The sequence below is a fragment of the Tamandua tetradactyla genome, chromosome 8 (assembly GCF_023851605.1).
Source record: "Tamandua tetradactyla isolate mTamTet1 chromosome 8, mTamTet1.pri, whole genome shotgun sequence".
Lineage (NCBI taxonomy): Eukaryota > Metazoa > Chordata > Mammalia > Pilosa > Myrmecophagidae > Tamandua > Tamandua tetradactyla.
Genome location: NC_135334.1, coordinates 67,013,165 through 67,037,560, shown reverse-complemented (window position 1 = coordinate 67,037,560; position 24,396 = coordinate 67,013,165). Strand labels below are relative to the sequence as shown.

At 36.6% G+C, this 24,396-nt stretch overlaps 1 protein-coding gene across 2 annotated transcripts in view; it reads right to left on the bottom strand.

The window, feature by feature from the left end:
• Positions 1-24,396, bottom strand: part of RSF1 (remodeling and spacing factor 1) — a 185,183-nt gene that overhangs the window by 107,348 nt on the left and 53,439 nt on the right. For both annotated transcript variants that reach the window (XM_077113472.1, XM_077113473.1), the window contains exons 3-4: positions 6,310-6,402; positions 4,301-4,506 (exon numbers count right to left, since the gene is read on the bottom strand). In XM_077113472.1, the coding sequence (XP_076969587.1) occupies positions 4,301-4,506; positions 6,310-6,402 (299 nt within the window). The remainder of the gene's footprint in view (positions 1-4,300; positions 4,507-6,309; positions 6,403-24,396) is intronic.

Here is a 24,396-nt window from a genome sequence, read left to right as displayed (position 1 = left end):
GTTGGAATGGGGAGGTTGTAGCTAAAATGCAATAGACTATCAATGCCCTTACTGTGATTTAGTAGACTTTCTTCAATAAATTTTTCCCCATTTATGGTGTGCTTGTAGGAAAATTTCCCAAGACTTTTTTTTTTTTTTTTAATTTTCATTAGTTTTGTTTGTTTCATTGGTTGGAGGATCTGTGTGTGGTGTTCATTATGGTGCCATTCTGGAAATTGCTATCCAAGACTAACTCTTTTTGATTTTGTTTTTTAGAGCAAGTAGATAAGAGTACTCTCCATTAAGTACACATGCAGATACTCTCACAAGTAAAGAAAGATGGAGGTTGAGATGCAACAGGCAATGTGGGTCATATTCTTTCACAGATTAGCTCCACTTATTCCCCCTCCCTCTTTCCTTACAGTCTCTCCCTCTTATCCTCCCCTCTCTGCAGGGCGGTGCCTGGAGGTAGAGAGTACACCTGGTCCACTGGTTTCACCCTACTCCATAGATGAATCACTCAGGTGGGGGCCATTTTGTTTCAGATGGATTGGCTAATGCTGGCTGTTTCTGAATAGCGGATAGCCCCTGAGCAGGGTATCTCTGTCCGACAAGGTTATCACTGGCTTCAGATGGATCAGTTGCCCCTGGCTTTCCTCATAAGTGTGTAGCCCTCAGGTAGGGTCTTTGTGCTAAATACAGGGCCCACTGACCTTGATTAACTATCCTGTTCAGGGGGTCCTTGAGGGAGCCTCCTCTCTCCCCTCTCTAAAATGCCTTAAATTTCCCTTCAAGAGAGTCTCAATATTCCTTCATCTTAAGGGGTGCTGAGGGATGCTGGTCTGCCTTTTGCAGCTGACCAAGACTAATTTTAATAGGAAACATTTCTTAAAGTATATACTACTGTATTAGGATTAATAATATATATTCTCAGAAGTCCTGGGATGGAAATGTTCATGACTAACAATCTTTTCCAGTTATTCACTACTTAAATATCAGGATTAAGGTACTGTTCAACTCAATAACTGAGCCAATCAGTAATGGGGAAAACTAATTCTTCACATATAATTTTATCTTTCCTGCTAGACTAGGTAAACAAGCACTTTCAGGAGTACCTCTTTGATCCTGAAAAAACATCTGATGGAGTGTGATTTACTCAAGACCTCAATCTGCTTAATTTCTCTCATCATTAATAATCTTACGAATAAATGTCATACTTTATAATGTTAACATTACTTGCTTATCTCTTTCAGTCTTTTGACATATTCCCTATTTTGAATAATATCACTTACTACATGTTATTTGATCAGGTTTTAAAAATATTTTTCAGTACTTAAATATTGTAGCATAAAGTACAGATGAAATAACTATAAGAAATATTTCTGTTTAGAACACTACTTGGAATAAGTGAGCCAGTGGTCAGAGCTTATATATTTTTGTTTTGGACAACTGCAACTATACTTTTTTAAACTATACAAAATTATCATTTTTGTAAGATCAAAATGGTCAAATATTAGCAATTGCATATGGTTAATGAAATTTTCTAAGTTACATACTAATCTTGTTTCAACTTCAAATATAATTCTTTATATGTGAATTAGTGGTTTCCTGTCTATACACCTCATATACATTTGTATTATTCACTGCACAACAAACAAATGGAAATTCCTATTTAATAGATGTTTTAAGACTGTGGTGGTGATGTTAGGCCATTAAAGTTTCAGTAGAAGATCAAATATGTAAAATTAATTCATTTGTAGTGGTTTCTTACATTTAGAAAAAAGTTGCATTTGATTTTTAAACTGTGAATTTTGACAGGAGTTTTTAATTTATTCACCATGTAAAATACTGAGTCATTGAGTTTAAAAATTAGAATTCTAAAAACTTGGTTTTTATCACATAACTATCTCTTAAGGATTATGTAGAAACATGTTTTCAACACCAGGTAATCACCAAAAATATTAATATTTTACTTTAAAGAAACCTCTTTTAGCAAGAGAAGTAGGCTTTTCATTCCATTAGTTAATAATATTCACTAGGTAAAAAAATATGAAAGTACAACCTATTAAATGAAATAGTGAAAACTGTATTTGCTTTACTTACTCTTTGATCACCTGAGTTTCTTAAAGAATTTCTTCCTAAAAAGATTACTGCCTTTTAAAGAACTCAACACAAACCTGCTTCTTTTAGAAGGATGTGGGTTTAGGAAATGCTTTTGACAGCATCTATCAGTCTAAAGATATTCATTTGTCTGCAATATGAAAAAAGACAAATGTTCTTGCTTCTATCAGGTTCAGTTCTGTATTCCTATAATCTGTATTCACCGATCCTGGATCAGCTCTTAAGATTCTTCCACAAATCAATCTTTTAAATGTTTGAGGAATGGTATGTCTCACTAAGTCTGTGGTCAAACATTTTCTGTTCATTCGATCTTTTTCAAACTTCTTCCCATAAAGGACATACTCCACTACATTAATGCTTCTCTTAGAGTGAGGAATCCAAATACAAATAATATATTCCAGCTATGATTTAATTCTAGGCCAAATGGACTCATGCCCCATATTATTTCGGTACCAAATATAATGACAACTTAAGAACTCACCTTTGTTGGGGGCAAAAATAAGAAAACACTTTCCACATTCTATGGAACAAATATAGTAAGTTTGCCAACAAAAGTGCATCTGTGTCAATGAGTTAAGACAAAGTGAAATTCTTTGCAGGCATATTAGTTCATGTCAGGACATATTCATACACAGCAAGCATAACAAGACCAAACTAAAAATTCAGAGAAAATTCATATTCTCAGAAAATATATATTAACTACAACTAAGAGATACTACTTTTAATATAAGGAAATTCACACTTAGGTGCCTGTTGCACATCCATGGACCACAGAGCTTTACTGTTCACTAGCTCAGTACCTGTTACACAAATAGGTATAAAATCAAAATTTATCAATTTAAGAAATAAAGGAATGCTAGTGTAGCAATAAGATGTCTAGAATTTGAGTTTATGTACTTGAAATCAGAGTCAGCAAATCCACCAGTCTTTCTGGTGGTCCCCCAAATTTTTACGTATTTGGGAAAAGCTCCCTGGCACCTTCGCATAGGAATGCATGTATGCATAGAAGGTCTTTAAAAAGGCTAAACATGGGCCAGTTCACTAAAGAAATTTGTGGTTGTTAACATGAGAAAAACTGGGTTGAGGCATTCTATACAAGCAATTTCTTCTGAACAGCGCTCACTGATACCATTTTGTTTATTATCATAAACACATTTTTATATATGGAAAGACAGTTTAAAAAAAAGGCATAAGCAAAGGGAATAAAACTTGGAGAAACTGTCAAGGATGAGAAGAGGTGAAAGTAACACTAACAGAATTTTGACCTTAGTTCTTTCTGCTGATAAACATTTCTTCAGTGAAGAAATTAAGTTTCCATCTTTGTGATTAGAGATGTTATGAAAATAATTATAAAGACAGGGAGAAAAAATAGCAAATTGTTATTGAGATGGTACTATGGTGCTATACCATTTCTCATATATTCCTCCCAACAACTTTATTGCGTAAGTATTATTATCCTTATTTTAAAGTATAGAAAAGTGAGTCTTGGAGAAAAGAAGTAATCTGCCTATTGGAAAGCCAATGAACCAAAATTAATCACAGCTAAAATATATGCTCCTTTTGTCATGAATTAGGGTTTAATCTTCTTTAAATGCAGTGAATCAGAGCTTGCTTTAAGGATGTATGGCTGATTAATGATAGTCATGATTTTTCTGTCATGCTTTCTTCATCTACAAAGCAGGAGAGCTTATTTTTTGAGCTATACAAGGTTGATATGGGAAACAGCAGAAATGGCGGCAAAACACCATGAAGAGAACCATGTTCGACTATTAGAGACATACATATCCACAGGGTGAAATGGTGAGTAAATTTTACTTCTGGGTAATTACTAAAAAATATCTCTACAACATCATTCAATTGATGTCTATTCAGAGGGAATGAAAGTTAAGCTTTCCTAACTCATAAAAATATTAAAAATTTCAACCTGTTACTTCTTCAAAGCATTAATAAATAATTGCTAAAAAAACTCTGCTAAAATTCAAGAATGGGGCAAGAACAAAGATGAATTATTAACTCAGGGTGTGACAAACATTAATTGAAGGCTGATAATATGAGCAGTGCTGGGCATTGTGCTAACCCTGGAATTTACCCAAAACCCTTAAAAAGAACAACCTGGCCTCCTGATCACATTATAGTAGAGAAGAAATCAAACTTGATAATAACACAAATAAATACGCAATGATATTCAAATAAAAGATACCTGACAATGCATTTCCATGAGGAGCCATCTTGATCATCTTGTTCTTCTATGTACATCCTGACATTGTGATCTTGATCCAACTGGTACCAATACATGAGGCCATCTTTGTCTCGACCAATTGGCTGGAGACGCATGGTATCAGCATCTTCCTCATTAATAATATTCTTGAACTTGAGATTGTCATCAAATTGACACTCGCAGAGGTACTGGAATATAGACACACCATGGGTTAAAATATCTGGTTTTTTTTTCCATCACAATAAATGTGATAAATTTAAAAACACTTTAGTCGGTTGCTTTAAGGTTGTATCAAGAGGTATGGTCTTGAGATAAATGATCTTTTGAGAATCTACTCTAAAAAATCTTTTAATTCATGTGGTATTTCCTAAGTAATGAGGGAAAAAATAAATTGTAACAGCACTGATTCATGGAAACCAGTGGAAACACCATCTGTAGAGTATCTATCTTTCACTGTTCTCTCCCCTACTTTCGCATACCCACGCTGAGAATTACTTATCTAAAAAAATAAAATTTAAGGTAACATTTAACTTCAGCATTACCTATACTTATAGGTTTAACTCAATTCCTGAAACACAATTCAAATTATATTTCAAAAGCTTTGAGCCTACTTGAACTGAAGTTTCCTAAATTGCCTCATGGTATAAAAATTTTCAATGATTCTTTCTCTCCTGAAGTTTTAAGATGAACATTATTCTTGAAATGGCTTTTCGGTTTCTATGCCCGTGGCATTTCCAGTTTTTACAGTTTTCAAGGAAGGTAGTTTTTCACTGATAACTGTCTCTGGAGGATTTTCTTAGTAAAAAGATATTCACATGATGTGTTTGGAGGACCTAACCAAACTTTTTGTTATACATTTTTGTACGTCATTAGGGTCTAAAGGGAGATTTCTTCTATGAGCATCTCTGTTCAGGCAAACAACACATGAAGCTACAATCATAGTATCCATGCCTTTGCCTAAACTAACTAGATGGCAGTCTTTAAACTTTCTTGATCAAAGCAAGCATACCTATGAGTAAAAAAGTGATACATTATCAGTAATTATGTGTGCATATAATACATTTGCATTACATATATGCATTTATATTTATATACATATACCTCAACAAAAATATTATGTACATTATAGGAATGCACAAAAAGTTATTTAAAAAGTTAAGATTTTATCCCTATAATATGCACATCACACATCTGCCTCTGTGTGTATGTATGGATAGATATAGAAATACATATATATAGGAAAACACATAAAAAATTGAGATTTTAATAAACTATGAGTAGAAGTTCTATGATACTCCTATGAATCATCTCATATACCCCTCTGGAGCCACAAGTTGGTCGTTGGTCTTAGCCCATTCGTGGCTCCTGGTAATATAAGTATGCATGATAATACATCCTGAAATCTGAGTTTACTAGGACTCTGGCTTTTCTTAGAAAGGGATCTTATGGATTTTGCAGACTTCCAAATAGGGATAGAAAATAACATCTAGTATATAGCCACAGTCTCTCTCTCCCCAAAATAATATATACACTATCATAAACATACTTTATAAGGATCTACTTTAATCAAGTAGGCTTGGCTTATGTGAGGGTTTTATTAGGGATACAATCTCATGTCCCTAATCATTTACAAAACAATTATATCAAATTATTAATTCAGCGAATCTGCCACAGATTTACCAGAGTTTGAACTACTCATCAGTAACATTTGTGAAGACTGAAAATAAATAAAATTCATTTGGGGTAAGTGTTTATCCATTCTGTTATTATTCTTACAAGAAGTATAGCTATACACTTGTGCATTGAAAAACAACAAAAAAACGCCAGTAATTTAAAGACTATACTGTTTATGTCACTGAAAAATAAAAAAGAATCTATTATCCTGTTCCATTTCACTAAAAAGTCTGCTTTTCAGTTATTTTCTAATTCAACCAGAAGTCAAGGGTAAAATTCTAAATTAAAAAAACTGTAAAAAATAATAAATATATTACCTTTAAGAGTGCCAGTTTGCATTCAACACTCATTTCAAGATAGCCCTTCTTTTCCATCTCCCACGCCCAGGTACTATTAAACTCTTGGCATATCTGTCAGAGAAAGTTAGCATCTTAATAAATGAAAGTGATTTTTATTTACACTTGAGACTTTTGTTGAACAATTTTGTTAACTATTCTTGTTACACCAAGCACAGTCCAATCCAATTGCACATACTACTTAAATAAACTTAAAATGTTTATCGTTGCCTGATGATCGAGTTTAAGTTAAGAAGTGATCTCCTGGGCTCCCTCTTCTGCTCTCAAAAACTTTAAAAATAATTTTAATTCAGATTTTTTTTTTTGACACGGGCAGGCTCCGGGAATCGAACCCAGATCTCCTGCTCTGCAGACGAGAACTCTGCCACCGAGCCACCGTTGCCTGCCCAAAAACTTAATAATTTTGAAGCACATTTACTCAAATAGAATAATTATTTCAATCCATCTCTCCAAATGAGCTGGAAGTACCTCAAGGGCAAGGATACTAGTTTATTCACCTCTCTTCATGCTTGGAATAGAGGAAAGTTCAATAAACATGCTAATTTGTACTCATATTTTTAATCAAGCCACTCTCCAACTTAATGTCCTTCTGCTTATGGGTAAAGTAAAACTTTCATGCTTGATATCTGAGATGTTCTATAATATGACTTTAAACTTACAAGTCTAGGCTTCTATCATTCATAAGAATTCCAGGTAAACCAGAGTACTTTAAGAGGCAGAGGAAATAAGATGTAGATAACTGCTCTGCTCAAAGTCCATGCAGAAAGCTTTTCCCCATTTCAGTAGCACTTGCCATGCTAGAGGTTAGAGGAAGCCAATCAGGAAGACTAATAAGGAGAAGTGACATAAGCCCCTTATCTCTAAGTCAGCTACCTCAGCAATAAAAGAAGAGTAATAATACCTATGTGAAGTAGGCATGAAAATGATGCAAAGTGCCTAGCAATTTCATACTCTATGCTGGTTTGAATCTGCTATGTACTCCAGAAAAGCCAAGTTCTTTACTCCACATTCGATATTACTGGGTGGGAGTTTTTGATAGTTTCCATGGAGATGTGACCCACCCAAATGTGGGTACTAACTGTTGATTAGATAGTTTCCATGGAGATGAGTCTCTAACCATTCAAGGTGGGGCTGCTTACTGGAACCCTTTAAGAGGGAACCAGTTTGGAAAAAGCATCAGAGCCCATGCAGCCAGAGACCTTTGGAGATGAAAGAAAACGGTCCCAGGGGAATTTCATGAAACAAGAAGCCTGAAGAGAAAGCTAGCCCCTGTTTGTTCGCCATGTGCTTTTCCAGTTGAAAGGGAAACTTTGGACGTCATCAGCCTTCTGAACCAAGATATCTTTCATGGATGCTTTCGACCGGACATTTCTATAGACTTGCTTTAATTTAGACATTTTCATGGCCTTAGAACAGTAAACTTGCAACTTAACACATTCCCCTTTTTAAAAGCTGTTCTGTTTCTGGTATATTGCAGTCTGGCAGCTTTCAAACTAGAACAGAGTAATAACGCCAATATGAAGTAGGCATGAAAATGATGTAAAGTGTCTAGCAATTGCATACTCTTGTTGCATGACAAGGAGTAAAGAATTTAATGGGTACCAAGAAAAAGCAACATATTTTGCTGGAGTGAGGGCAACAGGATAGACAGGCAGGCAGGAGAAAAACAAGTAGGCAGGACAAAAACAAGTAGGCAGGTGAAACTGCTTATAAGACTATCTCAACCAAGGAATAAGACTTGTTTGGCCCTAGCAGTTGGAGCCTCTCTTGTACCGGTATTTAAAGAAAAGAATATACACAAACAAACACATATATATAATGTAAGCAAAATGGCCAAGAGCTATATAAGGAAGGGTTTACAAAAGCACACAGATGGAATACCATACTTTCTCTGACTGATAGCATTGCATTTTGTAGGAGGAAAAAAACTGAGGTACATGAGAAAAGGGAAATTTTTATAACATTAACAGGGAAGACCCTAACGTGCTTATATCAAAAGCTAAAAAGGCAGGACATGAATAGACATTTCCAGAAAGAAGATATACAGATGGCCAATAAGCATATGAAAAGATGCTTAGTTGTTAAGGAATGCAAAATTAATACTGCAATGAGATACAACCTAATACACACTAGAATAGCCATAACCAAAAAGGCAGATAATAGCAAAAAGTCGGTGAGTCACGGAAAACTGGAACCCTTATAAATGCTGGTGTGAACGTAAAATGGTATACCCACTCTGGAAAATTCCTTGGCAGTTCCTCAAAATGTTAAACCTAGTTGCCACAGGACTTAGAATGAAAACATATATCCATAGAAAACTCTACACATTATAATTTATAGTACTATTATTCATGAGAAGTGAAAAGTACAAATAACCTGAATGTCCAAATGATGAATGACTAAAATATGTGTATAACCATATAAGGGAATATTATTAGGCAATAAAAAGGAATAAAGTACTGTTATATGCAACAATATGGATTAACCCTAAAACAAACATGCTAAGTAAAAGAAGTAAGACACAAAAGGCCACATATTCTATGATTCTATTTATATAAAATATCCAGAGAAGGTAAATTTAGAGAGACAGAAAGTAGATAAGTAGTGGCCTATGGCTGTGGGTAGGAGGAAAAAAGAGTGACTGCTAAAGGGTCCAGGGTTTATTTGGGGGAGAATGAATATGTTCTAAAACTAGAATTATCTCCTAAAGAACCTAAACACAATATCCAAAGAGGTATCATTTTAAAGATGAAACATAAGGTATGGTAGCCATCTTCTTCAAAATTTTGCCAGTACTCAGGACTGAAAAAAACAGTTGTAATTTCAGCGTCATGCTTTTTCTGTTGTACCACACACAGCAAGGGCAGATATATGAAAGAATGAACATAAGGGAGACACAGAAATACAGTTATTATTCCCAGTCTCCTCATTGACATACATGTACAAATCACAATTACCTGACACAGAGGATCTCACTCTTTTAAAAATTAGCTTATTTATTTTTAATTGTGGTAAAATGTAAATAACATAAAAATATTTTTAACCAATCTAAGTGGATAATTTTTTTATATTAAGTATATTAACAATATTGTATAGTTTTCACAACTATTTTCAGACCATTTTCATCACTGCAACCCAAAACCAATAGGCATTTAGCAATAATTCCCCAGACCACTGGTAACCACTATCATGGTTACTGTCTTCATGAATTTGCTCATTCTAAGTATTTCATATGCGAAAAATAGTACAATATTTATCCTTTGTATCTGACTAATTTCACTCAATGTCACTCAATGTGATATGCTCAAGACTGATCCATGTTATAGCATGTATCTGTTCTTCACTTCTTGAGAGCTGAATAATATCCCACTGCATGGATATACCACATTTTCTTCATAAATTCACCTGTTGATGGTCACCTGGTAAGCCACTTTAAAACCATTATGTACCACAAAAAGCCATGTTTTTTTAATCCTCAATCAATATCATTGGGTGGGATGTTTTAATTAGGTGGTTTCCATGGAGATGTGTCTCCACCATTCAAGATGGGGTTGCATACTAGAGTCCTTTAAGAGGGAACCACTTTGGAAAAAGCTTCAGAGCTGACATAAAAGAGACCTATGGAGATGCAGAAAGAAAATGCTCCAGGGGAAGCCATTTGAAAAAAGGAAAGCTGGGAAAGAAAGCTAGGAGACCTCACTATCTGCCTTCCCAGATGACACAGAAACGTCATTGGCCCTTTCTTGAGTCAAGGTTCATTTCTCTAGATGCTTGGTTTAGACATTTTATGGTATCGGAACTATAAACTTGCAACTTAATAAATTCCCTTTATAAAAGCTGTTCCATTTCTGGTATACTGTATTCCAGCAGCTTTAACAAATCTTTACATTTGGGTTGCTTCCACCTTTTGTCTATTGTGAATAATGGGGTGATGAACTCTGATGTACAATATCTGTCAAAGTTATTGTTTTCAATTCTGTGGGGCTAATACCTAAGAGTAGAATGACAGGTTCATATGGTAATTCTATGTTTACCATTCAGAGGAAACTAGATAGAGGTTTGCATAGTGGCTGCACCATTCTACATACCTACTAACAATGTACAAGGGTTCCTATTACTATGAATCCTAGCCAATAACTGTTATTTTCAGTTTTTTTTAATAATAGACAACCTAGTGGATGTGAAGTGGTATCTAACTGCAATTTTAATTTGCATCTCTCTAATGGATAAAGATGTTGAAAAACATTTCATATATTTATTGGTCATTTGAATAACTTCTTTACAAGAATATCTATTCAAACTTGGCATATTTTTCGAGTTGTCTTTTGCTTGTTGAATTATAGAAGAATTTTACATATTATGGATATTAAACCCTTATTAAATAAAGGGTTTACAAGTATTTTCTCCCATATACTCAGTTGTCTTTACACTTTTTTGATAATGTTGATACACAAGTTTTAAATTTAATGAGGTCCATTTTATCTAATTTTTTTCCTCTATTACCTGTGCTTTTGGTATTAAATCTAAAAATCCATTACCTATTACAAGATCCTGAAGATATGTCATTATATGTCATCTTCTAAGAGTTTACAGCGTTGGTTTTAGAAGATAATATGTTGAAGTAATTTTTATATATGGTGTGTTAGTTAGATTCAGTTGTCAACGCAGCCAGGTGAGCATACCTAGTTTTGTTGCTGCAGACATAAGCCAATGGTACATGAGCCTCATTTGTTGCTACTTATATCTGCAGTCAGCTAGGAGGCGTGTCTGCTGCAATGAGTGACATTTGAACTTAACTGGCTGGTGCTTAAATGAGAGAGCTCAACATAGCACAGCCTAAGCAGCTCCGCATTCCTCATCTCAGCACTCCCAGCTCAGCCCAGGCCTTTGGAGATGCAGAAAGAAGTCACCCTGAGGAAAGTTGTTGGAACCCAAGGGCCTGGAGAGAAGACCAGTAGAGACCATCCTGTGCCTTTCACATAAGAAAGAACCTCAGTGGAAAGTTAGCTGCCTTTCCTTTGAAGAACTAGCAAAATAAATCCCCTTTTATTAAAAGCCAATCTGTCTCTGGTGTGTTGCATTCCAGCAGCTAGCAAACAAGAACATATGTTAAAAGTAGGGATCCAAATTCATTCTTTTGCTTGTGGATTACTAATTGTCTTGGCACCATTTGTTGAAGAGACTATTATTTCCCCACTGAATACACTTGACGTTCTTTTCAAAAACCAACTAACCATAGACGTGTAGATTTATTTTTAGACACTCAATTCTACTACATTGGTCTATGCCTATCTTGACGCCAGTACCCACACTGTTTTAACTGATGAAGGTTTTGTAGTTAAGTTTTGAAATCATGAAGTGTAAGACCTCCAACTCTGTTCTTTTTCAACACTGTTTTGGATATTCAGGGTCCCTTGCAATTCCAGTTGAATTTGAGGATTGACTTTTCAATCTATAAAAAAGGCTCCTGGAATTCTGACAGGAAATACAATTAATTCGTAGGTTACATTAGGCAGTACTGACATCTTAACAATATTTAGTCTTCTAATCAATAAACATAGCATACTTTTCTATTTATTTACATCTTCTTTCTGCAAGGATCAGTACTTTTCAGCATACAAGTCTTTCATGTACTCAGTCAAATTGATTCCTAGACATTTTATTCTTTTAGATTTCGTTGTAAATGGGATTTTAATTTTATTTTATTCATTAAAATTCTACAGAAAACCTATATATAGGTTCTTCTGTATGTTGCTCTTTAATACTGTAGTGATTCTGAATTCATTTGTTAGTTCTAGTAGCTTTCTCATGGATTCTTAGGGATTTTCTATATGTAGGATCGTGTTATCTGTGAAAACGGATACTTTTATTTTTATTTCCAATGTGCATACTTTTCATTTTTCTCTTTCCTGATTTATCTGGCTAGAACCTCAACTACAAGGTATTATCTAACCACTGTTGAGAATCCCTGTCTTTTTTCTTATTTTAGAGAGAAAGTTTTCAATCTTTCAGTCAGGAATAATATTTGATGAGACAAACACCCTTTATAATGTTGACAAAGTTTCCTTCAAGTAGTACTTTTCTGAGTATTTTTATCATGAAAGAATGTTGGATTTTGTCAAACACCTTTTCTTAATCAACTGAGATGAACACACAACTCCCCCCCCCCCAGCCCCTTTATTGTGTTTATATGGTGTATTACATTGGTGAATTTTGTTATGGTGAACCATCAGTGCATTCTGGAATAAATCCCACATGGCCATGGTATGTATGTATGTATGTATATATATATATATATATATATATATATATATATGTTTTTTTTTTTAACTTTTTAAAAATTGTATAGTATAACATACATACAAAGCAAAGAAAAAAGCAAAAGTTTTCAAAGCACTCTTCAACAAGCAGTTACAGGGCAGATCCCAGAGTATGTCATGAGCTACCATAGAATCCTCTCAGATTTTTTCTTCTAGCTGTTTCAGAATATAGGAGGCTAGAGGGCTTAAGTATTTTTTTATCATCACAATTGACTTTTTTCCTTCTATTTTTTTGTGAAAAATAACATATACACAAAAAAGCTATACATTTAAAAGCACAGCACAATAATTAGTTTTAGAACATATTTCAGAGTTTGACATGGGTTACAATTTCACAACTTTAAGTTTTTACTTCTAGCTGCTCTAAAACACAGGAGACTAAAAGAGGTATCGATTTAATGATTCAGTATTCGTATTCATTTGCTAAATTCTATCTTCTCTGTATAACTCCACCATCACCTTTGATCTTTCCATCCCTCTCTTTAGGGGTGTTTGGGTTATGGCCATTCTAAATTTTTCACGTTGGAAGGATCTCAGAGTAGGGAGATGGAACTATCTGATGTTCTGGAGAGGCTGGGCTAGGTTTCAGGACTTATCTGGGCCAGGGACCCATATAGAGGTTGCAGTTTTCTGGAAAGTTACTCTAGTGCATGGAACCCTTGTGGAATTTCATATATAGCCCTAGGTGTTCTTTAGGATTGACTGGAATGGTCCTGGTTGGGGGTTGTGCTGGTTTGAAATGATGTATGCACACTAGAAAAGCCATGTTTTAATCCTAATTCCATTTGTAAGGCAGCCGTTTCTTCTAATCCTTATTTGGCATTGCATTTTGAAACTGTAATTAGATCATCTCCCTGAAGATGTAATTTAATCAAGAGTGGTTATTGAGCTGGATTAGGTGGAAGTGTGTCTCCACCAAATTTGGATGGGTCTTGATTAATTCACTGGAATCCTATGAAAAAGGAAACACTTTTGAGAAAGAGAGATTCAGAGAGAGCAGAACGACATAGCCACAAGAAGAAGAGTCCACCAGCCAGCGACCTTTGGAGATGAAGAAGGAAAATGCCTCCTGGGGAGCTTCTTTAAACAGGAAGTCAGGAGAAGAAGATAGCAGATGACGCTGTGTTTACCATGTGACTCTCCAGATGAGAGATAACCTCTGACTGCGTTCGTCATGGGCCTTTCCATTTCAGAGAGAAACCTTGAACTTCATCAGCCTTCTTGAACCAAGATATCTTTCCCAATCTAAATGCCTTAGATTGGACATTTCTATAGACTTGCCTTGACTGGGACATTTCCATGGCCTAATCTGTGAACTTGCAACTTATTAAATTCCCCTTATTAAAAGCCATTCTGTTTCTGATATATTGCATTCTGGCAGCTAGCAAACTAGAACCGGGGTTGGCAGGTTATGACAGGTAGCAAGGTCTAACTGAAGCTTGCGTAAGAGCAACCTCCAGAGTAACCTCTCAACTCTATGTGAACTCTCTCTGCCACGGATACTTTGCTAGCTTCACTTCTTTTCCACCATTTGGTCAGGACGGAACTGTTGTTTCCACAATACCAGGTCTGGACTCACCCCTGGGAGTCATCTCTCACCAGAAAGACTGTCACCCATGGATGTCATGTCCCACTTTGGGGGGAGCACAATGATTTCACTTGCAGAGTTGGGCAACAAAAGAGGTCCACCAGGAGTAACTCTTAGGCATGTCTACAGGTAGTCTAAGCTTCTTCACTACCTACACAAGCTTCACAAGAGTAAGCCTCAGGGTCGAGGGCATAGCCTATTGATTTGGGTGTCCAAAATTTGACATGTTATCGGGGGTTCCCTGATGGTAAGGTATAATAGTTCCATACTCTTTCTCCCATCCCTCAAAGGATTTCGTGAATACTTTTTGATTATCTGCTCAATATACTCTAGGATGGGAGGATGAGAGGATGAGAGGCCCCACTTTGCACAGAAGGAATCTGAGGCTCAAAGAGGTGACATTCACGTGTCCAAGGCCACCCACCTTGGAAGGGGTAAGGCAGAAATAAGAAAAGGCTCCCGACTTCCGGAGAAGATGGCGGCTTAGTAAGACGCGCGGGTCTTAGTTCCTCCTCCAGAAAAGCAACTAAAGAAACAGAAACAATACAAAACAGCTCCCGGAGTCACGACAGAGACCAAAAAAGACAGCGTACCCCATTCTGGAACGGCTGAACGGGTAGGGAGAATCCACTGCTGTGAGATACCCGAGGGGTGCACGTTTTCCCGGCTGGGGTGGCTGGCGTCTGGGGTCCCCTCCACGCACGTGGCTCCCCGGTCTGACTGGGAACATTGGATAGCGGGGCCCTCCCGTCACGCTTGGCGTCTCGGGCCAGCTGGGCAATTTGGACTGGCACTCCCCCAAGCCAAGTCAGCGACCCCCGCCTCCACGCGCGGTTTCCCGGGCCGACTGCCCCGCAGACAAACGACCGCCACGAGCGCCACCTACTGGGCAGGAAAAGAAAAACAGAGCCCAGAGATTCCACAGAAAAACCTTTCAACCAGCTGGGTCCCACACCCAGGGAGATCTGATCAAATGCCCAGACACCAGCAGAAAATAATGGATGACGCTCGGAAAATTGAAGATATGGCCCAATCAAAGGAACAAACCAATAGTTCAAATGAGATACAGGAGCTGAGACAACTAATGCTGAATATACGAACAGAAATGGAAAAACTCTTCAAAAACCAAATCAATAAATTGAGGGAGGACATGAAGAAGATATGGGCTGAACAAAAAGAAGAAATAGAAAATCTGAAAAAACAAATCACAGAACTTGTGGGAGTGAAGGACAAAGAAGAAAAAATGGAAAAAACAATGGATACCTACAATGGTAGATCTAAAGAGACAGAAGCTACAATTAGTGAACTGGAGGATGGAACAACTGAATTCCAAAAAGAAACAGAAACTATAGGGAAAAGAATGGAAAAACTTGAGCAGGGAATCAGGGAACTGAATGACAATATGAAGCGCACAAATATACGTGTCGTGGGTGTCCCAGAAGGAGAAGAGAAGGGAAAAGGAGGAAAAAAACTAATGGAAGAAATTATCACTGAAAATTTCCCAACTCTTATGAAAGACCTAAATATACAGATCCAAGAAGTGCAGCGCACCCCAAAGAGAATAGACCCAAATAGGCGTTCTCCAAGACATTTACTAGTTAGAATGTCAGAGGTCAAAGAGAAAGAGAGGATCTTGAAAGCAGCAAGAGAAAAACAATCTGTCACATACAAGGGAAACCCAATAAGACTATGTGTAGATTTCTCAGCAGAAACCATGGAAGCTAGAAGACAGTGGGATGATATATTTAAATCACTAAAAGAGAAAAACTGCCAACCAAGACTCCTATATCCAGCAAAATTGTCCTTCAAAAATGAAGGAGAAATTAAAACATTTATAGACAAAAAGTCACTGAGAGAATTTGTGACCAAGAGACCAGCTCTGCAAGAAATACTAAAGGGAGCACTAGAGTCAGATACGAAAAGACAGAAGAGAGAGGTATGGAGTAAAGTGTAGAAAGAAGGAAAATCAGATATGATATATATAATACAAAAGCCAAAATGGTAGAGGAAAATATTATCCAAACAGTAATAACACTAAAAGTTAATGGACTGAATTTCCCAATCAAAAGACATAGAATGGCAGAATGGATTACGACCCAGCAATACCACTGCTAGGTATCTACTCAAAGGACTTAAGGGCAAAGACACAGACGGACATTTGCACACCAGTGTTTATAGCAGCATTATCTACAACTTCAAAGAGATGGAAACAGCCAAAATGCCCATCAACAGACGAGTGGCTAAACAAACTGTGGCGTATACCTACGATGGAATATTATGCAGCTTTAAGACAGACTAAACTTATGAAGCATGTAATAACATAGATGGACCTAGAGAACATTATGCTGAGTGAGTCTAGCCAAAAACTAAAGGACAAATACTGTATGGTCCCACTGATGTGAACCGACATTCGAGAATCAGCTTGGACTATATCATTGGTAACAGAGACCAGCAGGAGTTAGAAACAGGGTAAGATAATGGGTAATTGGAGCTGAAGGGATACAGACTGTGCAACAGGACTAGATACAAAAACTCAAAAATGGACAGCACAATAATACCTAAGTGTAATGTAACTAGGTTGGAACACTGAATGAAGCTGCACCTGAAATATGGTTTTTTGTTTGTTTGTTTGTGTGTTTGTATCTTTTGTTTTTGTTTTTTTCTTTTTCCTTTTTATATATATATATATTATTAGTATTATTATTTTAATTCTCTTCTCTATATTAACATTCTATATCTTTTTCTGCTGTTTTGCTAGTTCTTTTCCTAAATCGATGCAAATGTACTAAGAAATGATGATCATACATCTATGTGATGATACTAAGAATTACTGAGTGCATGTGTAGAATGGAATGATTTCTAAATGTTGTGTTAATTTCTTTTCTTCTTTTTGATTAATAAAAAAATTAAAAAAAAAAAATATATACTCTAGGATGTATCCAGGCATTGCAATAATCTATATAGAATTAAAGGACTTCTTTCTTATTCTGCGCTCCCTGTGTTTCAGTTGTTTAAATGAGCTATACAGATAAGTTGAATTAGATTAGGCACTACAGAAAATCTCAGTTTATGGATAATGGGAACGGGTGATGGAGTTCGGGTGTGTGGGGTGAGTCGCCAGTCACAGGCCTGCACTGGTGAGGACAGCATGCCCAAGGAATGTGGCCTTGCTTACTTTCTAATCCTCAGCTCCCGTCCAAGCACTCCTGCAGGCTCTGTATCAGACTCCAGGTTTCTGCCTCTCAGTTCCTCGGCCTCTACAACTAGGGCTGCCCTATGTGGTGTAGAAGGCATTCCCAGGGCAGCCGTACTCCGGAATCACTGCCACAGTCATCCTCCTGTCCCTTCTCTAACTTTTACATGGAGCAGGGCTAATTTCGAGCTATTGTATTCGGACATCTTCCCGGATTTTTATTGATAAATCTTAACATACAAACATTCTGTACATTGTGTACAATCAGTGGCTCAGAATATCCTCACATAGTTGTGTGTTCATCACCATGATCATTTTTAGACCATTTGCATCACTTCAGAAAAATATATAAAAAAGAAAAAACTCATACATACCATAACCCTTACCCCTCCCTCTCACTGACCACTAGTATTACAATCTACCCAGTTTATTTTAACCTTTGTCCCACCTATTAATGGTTTATTTTTTACCCATATTTTTTACTTATCTGTCCACAGCCTAGATAAAAGGAGCATCAGGCACTTAAGGTTTTTACAATCACAGTCACATTGTAAAAGCTGTATTGTTATACAATCATCTTCAAGAAACAAGGCTACTGGAACATAGCTCGTTCAGGTACTTTCCTCTAGCTGCTCCAATACACCATAAACTAAAAACGGATATCTATATAATGCATAAGAATAACCTCTAGGAAAATCTCTCGACTCTGTCTGAAATCTCTCAGCCACGAACACTATCTTTTCTCATTTCTCCCTTCTTTTGGTTAAGACAGTCATTTTAATTTATTGATGCTGGGTCCTGGCTCATCCCGGGATTTCCATCCCACGTTGCCAGGTAGATTTATACCCCTGGGAGTCATGTTCCGAGTAGGGTAGGAGGAGGGCAGCAAGTTCACGTGCCACATGGGCTTAGAAAGATAGGCCACATCTGAGCAACAAAAGAGGTACTTTGGGGTTGACTCTTAAATTTAAGAGCTAATTTTAAGTAGGCTTAGCCTATCCTTTGCAGGAATAAGTTTCAAAGGGGTGAGCCCCAAGGTCAAGCGCTTGGCCTTGCTTTGCTTTTTTCTACTGCTTGTGAGAATGTCAGAAATTCTCCAGATGTGGAGTGGAATATTTCCATTGTTCTCCCCAGTACTCAAGGGGATACCGCAAATACTTCTTTATTCACTGCCCATATTACTCTGGGATATACTAGGGCATTATACACCCTGGACAAAACTACAGTTTCAAGTCTTATTCAAGATTCCATGTATGTAAAGTGTTCAACTAAACTGGCCATATAAGTGAAATCAGGAAATGCACTACTCAAAATACGAATTTTGCACCAAATAAACATCTCTTCCTTTGGTCTCACTCAGAAACTGAAGTTTTAAAATACAGATGATGTGCTGGTTGGAAATGATTTATGTACCCTAGAAAAGCCATGTTTTAATCCTAATCCCATTTTGTAAAGGCAGCCGTTTCTTCTAATCTCTATTCAGCACTATAGGTTGGAAACCTGATTAGGTTATCTTCATGGAGATGTGACTCACCAGCTGTGGGTATTACACTTGGTTAGATGGGGCATGACTCCACCCATTCCAGGTGGGTCTTGGTTACCCTACTGAAATCCTTCAAAAGAAGAAGCATTTTGGAAAAGGCTTGAGATCTGAGAGAAGCTGCCAGAATGATGAGTGAATCAGAGTCCACCAGCCAGCGACCTTTGGAGATGAAGGAGAACGCCCTCAGGGAGCTTCATGAAACAAGAAGCCTGGAGAGAAAGCTAGATGACATCACCAGGTTTGCCACGTGCCTTTCCAGTTGAAAGAGAAATCCTGAATGTCATCGGCCTTCTTGAACCAAAGTATATTTCCCTGGATGCACCAGACTGAACATCTCTATAACCATGCTTAAATTTGGATATTTTCACAGTCTTAGAACTGTAAACTATCAACATAATAAATCCCCCTTTAAATAAGCTATTCCATTTCTGGTACATTGCATTCCGGCAGCTTGCAAACTAGAACACTAGCTAAGGGGTCCAACGTTTTTATTGATTTTCTCAAAGAACAAACTTCTGGTTTTGCTGATTTTGTAGACTGTATTCATATTCCCAATTTCACTTATTTCTGCTCTAATCCTTCTTATTTTCTTCCTTTTGTTTGCTTTAGGGTTAGTTTGCTGTTCTTCTCTAGTTCTCCCAAGTGAACACTTAATTCCTCAATTTTTGCTCTTTCTTTTTTTTATAATATAGGCATTTAAGGCAATAAATTTCCCTCTTAGCACTGCCCTTGCTGCATCTCATAAATTTTGGTATGTTGTGTTTTCATTTCCATTTGCACTGAGATATTTACAGATTTCTCTTGTAATTTCTTCCTTGACTCATGGGTTGCTTAAGTATGTATTGTTTACAGCCTCCACATATTTCTGCATTCTGGCCCTCTTCTGTTATTAATGTCCAACTTATGAGCCAAGAAATTGTTTTGCATGATTTCAATCTTTTCAAATTTACTGAGACTTGCTTTGTAACATGTCAAACGGTCTATCCTTGAGAATGATCCATGAGCACTTGAGAAAAATGTGTGTCTTGCTGTTCTGGGGTGTAATGTTCTGTAAATGTCTGTTAGGTCTAGTTCATTTACTTTATTATTAAAGTTCTGTTTCTTTACTGAGCCTCTGTCCAGATGTTTTATCCATTGATGAGAGTGGGGAATTGAAGTCTCCAACTACTATGGTAGAGGTGTCTATTTCTCACCTTTAGTGCTGTCATTGTTTGCCTCATGTACTTTGGGGCACCCGGGCTCAGTGCATAAATATTGATGATTGCTATGTCTTTTTGTTGAATTATTCCTTTTATTAATACACAGTGTCCTTATTTCTTTTAATTGTTTTACATATGAAGTCTGATTTGTTGGTTATTAGTATAGTTACTCCTGTTTTTTTCTGACTGTTGTTTGCATGAAATATCATTTCCCAAATTTCACTTTCTCTTTAAAATTTTTTCAACATATTCTGCCTTAGTATTTAAGGGAAAGTTACTGTCAATAAAGAAGTCCTTTTTTAATTAGAACAGTATACTATATGACATTGAAAAGCTTTAATGAAGCTTAGTGTAGACTCTGCTTTTTTGTTCGAAACATTTAGAAAGGAATTCAGACACAACAGAGGGTCCAGAATAAAGCAATAAATATAGGAGTACATCGAAGGCATGAATCTCCACAAATTATTGTAATTGTAGGATGTCAGACTTATATTTTCTTTGTTAATTGTTGGTAGTTGAGTTGAAAAGTTATTCTTTTTTTATTTGTTTTTATTGAGATCTCTTCACACCTACACATTCTACATGATATACAATGATGGCTCACAATATCATTACATAGTTGTGTATTCATTACCATGATAATTTTTTAGAATATCTGCATCACTCCAAAAAAAAAAAAGAAATAAAAAAGAAAAAACTCTTACATACCATACACCTTACTCTTCCTTTTCACTAACACTAGTGTTTTCATCCATTCAATTTATTTACCCCTCTGTTCCCACTATTATTTGGCTTTTTTTTTTTTATGGTGAAGTTGTATATTTTCACCATTCTCCCCATTCCCCCAAGGGGACGTCGGAAAAACTACTTTATTCACTGCCCAAATCACTCTGAGACTAATCAGGGCATCACACTAACCTGGACAAGCCAACAAAATCTAATGCCCTAATCAAGATTCCATGTATTGATGGTGTTCAACTAAATTGACCATGAAAGTTAAATTAGGAAATGCACAACCCAAAACATACATTTTGCACCAAATAAACATCTCCCCCTTTAGTCTTACACAGAAGTTCGAAGTTTTAAAATGTGGACAATATCATCTTTTATCCAGATTGCCTTCATTCATATCTCTACTTCATGTGTATTCATTTTTCAACATTTTTAACAGTTCCCGTATGGGGTAATGCTGAGTTGCATAGCTTCAGAGCTCTAACTCTGAGTCTCAGGTGTCACATATACATTTTTTTGAACATGTGCATCACTCCAGATAAAAAAGGGAAAACTTCATACATACCATATCTGTTACTCCTCCCTCTTTTTGACCACTAGTATTTCCATCAACCCAATTCATTTAAACCTCTGTTCCCCTATCATTTATTTATTTTTTAACCATATTTTTACTCATCTGTCCATACCCTAAATAAAAGGAGCATCATATGCAAGGTTTTCACAATCACACAATGTAAAAGCTGTATCATTATACAATCATCTTCAAGAAACAAGGCTACCCTGACTTCTCTAACAGCTTACAATTTAGGTGTTCCAACCTGATAGCTCATGCCCTCAACTTCAGTTGATCAAATTTTTATATTATAGTTGGTCCATATGATTGTGACATGATAATATTCGTCTTTTTGTTCCTGACATTCATTCAACATACAGTTATTAAGGTTCATTCACCTAGCCGTATGCCTTATAACTTTATTCCTTCTTGTGACTGCTCATTAGTCCATTGTATGTATACACCATAGTTCCACCTTCCATTCCTCAATCGTTGTACCCTTAGGCCACCTCCATTCCTTGTGGATTGGGAACACTAATGCCAGAAACACCAGTGTGCAAATGTCCACATGTGTCCACAAACTCAGTTTCTCCAGTATATGCTGGAGAAATGGGGTTTTTGGGTCATATGGTAAACCCACCTCTATTCTCCTGTGGAACCACCACACTGCCCTCCACAAAGGGCTAGACCTCTAATTTCCCTACTGACAGTGAAAAGGTACATCTCTTTCTGCATATTTTCTCTAGCCCTTGTTGCAGTCTGTTCAATTTATTTTTTTAGACACATAGTACAGGAATCAAGCAAGTTCTCCCACATGGAAGGCAAGCATTCTATCAGTGAACCACTCTTTCTGTTCATTTTTAAACAGTTTTATTCACATATCATATAATGCAGCCTAAGAAGAAAAGGAAATGTTTTCAGATAGAGTACGATAGTGAACACGTCTATACAATTAGGCCAACCTTTCACTTTCAACGATTTTTCTCCTTAAGTCTCAAATGAGTCTCCCACAGATAGGATACAGATGGATCCTGTTTTTTAAATCCAGTCTGCCAGTCTGTGTCTTTTGATTGAGAAGTTTAATTCATTAACGTGTTATGTTATTATTGTAAAAGTAGTACTGTGGAGGGCCAGGAGCAATTAATAAGGCCTAAGAAGGGAAAGTTCCACACCATTGGGGTAGAATGTCCCCGAGAGTTAAACAATAACCAATGTTAAGAAACTGTGGGAATGGGGTATGTTTTGGCAATGGCTAAAGGCATTCTTCTGCTTCTATGATCCGCTTGCTTGCTAGCAACTGCAAAAAAAACCCAAAAAACCACAGCATGATTTTAGCCTTTATAAGCACACCTTGAAAACCTCTAGGGGCTGCTCTCTGAATCCTCTTTCTTGGAGGTTTCTGAGGCAGTCGCCGGCTGGCTAATAAAGACTCCAAATTGGCTTGCAGTTTTGAATTATGTGGTCTCTCTTTCAGTGCGCCCCACAACAGTACTTTCTTCTACAATTTTGTCTTTTGGATTTTAAATGACAAATCCAATTTTTCATTTTTTGCTTTTACTGATATTCTTCATTTCTACACTCTTCTCCAGACCTCTCTCTCCTGCCTTTTCCTATCTGTCCATACCATTCACTTTAGTAATTCTTATAGAGCTGATCTCTCAGGCACCAATTCTCTCAGTCATCGTCTGAAAATATGTACTTCATGCCCCCCATATGTTTGAAGGACAATTTTGCTAGGTATGGAATTCTTGGTTGGTAGATTTTTTTCTTTTAGAATCTTAAATATATCATACACTGCCTTCTCCCTTGCATGGTTTCTGCCGAGAAATCCATACACAGTCTTATGCGGCTTCCCTTGTATGTGATGGATTGCTTTTCTCTTGTTACTTTTATAATTCTCTCTTTGTCTTTAGCATTTGACAATCTGGTTAGTAAGTGTCTTGGAGGATGCCTCTTTGGATTTATTCAGTTCGACACTTCCTGGATCTGTAATTTTACATCTCTCATAAGAGATGGGAAATTTTCAGTGATTACTTCCTCCATTAGTCTTTCTCCTCCTTTACCCTTGCTTCTCCTTCTGGGACACCAAAAACACATATATTCATGCACTTCAAGTTGTACTCAATTCCCTAAGACTCGACTCATATTTTTCCATTCTTTCCCCTATATTTTCTTTTGTGTGTCAGATTTCAGATGTCCAGTCCTCTAGTTCCTAATTCTTTCTTATAACTTTGAATCTATTGTTGTAGGCTTCCATTGTTTTTTCCAACTCTTCTATTATGCCTTCCATTCCCATAAGTTCTGTGATTTATTGTTTTCAAGCTTTTGAGTTCTTCTTTTTGTTCGCCCAACGTCTTCTGAATATTTTCCCTCAATTCACTGGTTTGACAAGATTTTCCATGTTTGTTTGAACATCTTGAATTAGTTGTTTCAACTCCTGTATCTCATTTGAAGTGCTGGTTTGTTCCTTTAACTGGGCTAAATGTTCTATTTTCCTAATATGACTAATTATTTTTTGCTGACATCTAGGCATTTGATTTCCTTAATTAGTTTATTCTGGAGGTTCTTTACACTCTTTTACCTAGGATTTTCTTGCTGGATGGCTTTGTTCTCTATCTGTTCTTTGACATTCAGTTCAACTTATTCTAGACTTCTAGCATAAATATTGTTTAACTGATCAGAATTTTTTTAGTTCTTGTCTTTCTTTTTCTTCCCATGCCTTTATGGAGCCTTTTTTTTTTTTGCTCCGAGGAGGGCCACCTCATATATACAGACCCCAGTCAGATATCCCCAGACAAGACAGGCGCATGTTTCAGGAGGAAAGAGTAGCTAACATCCAGTTTTCTTTGAGGGTGAGACCCAGCAGGTTGTCCAGTTTTCCTGTGAAGCCTCTAGACTCAGTGTTTTTTTTTTTTTTTTT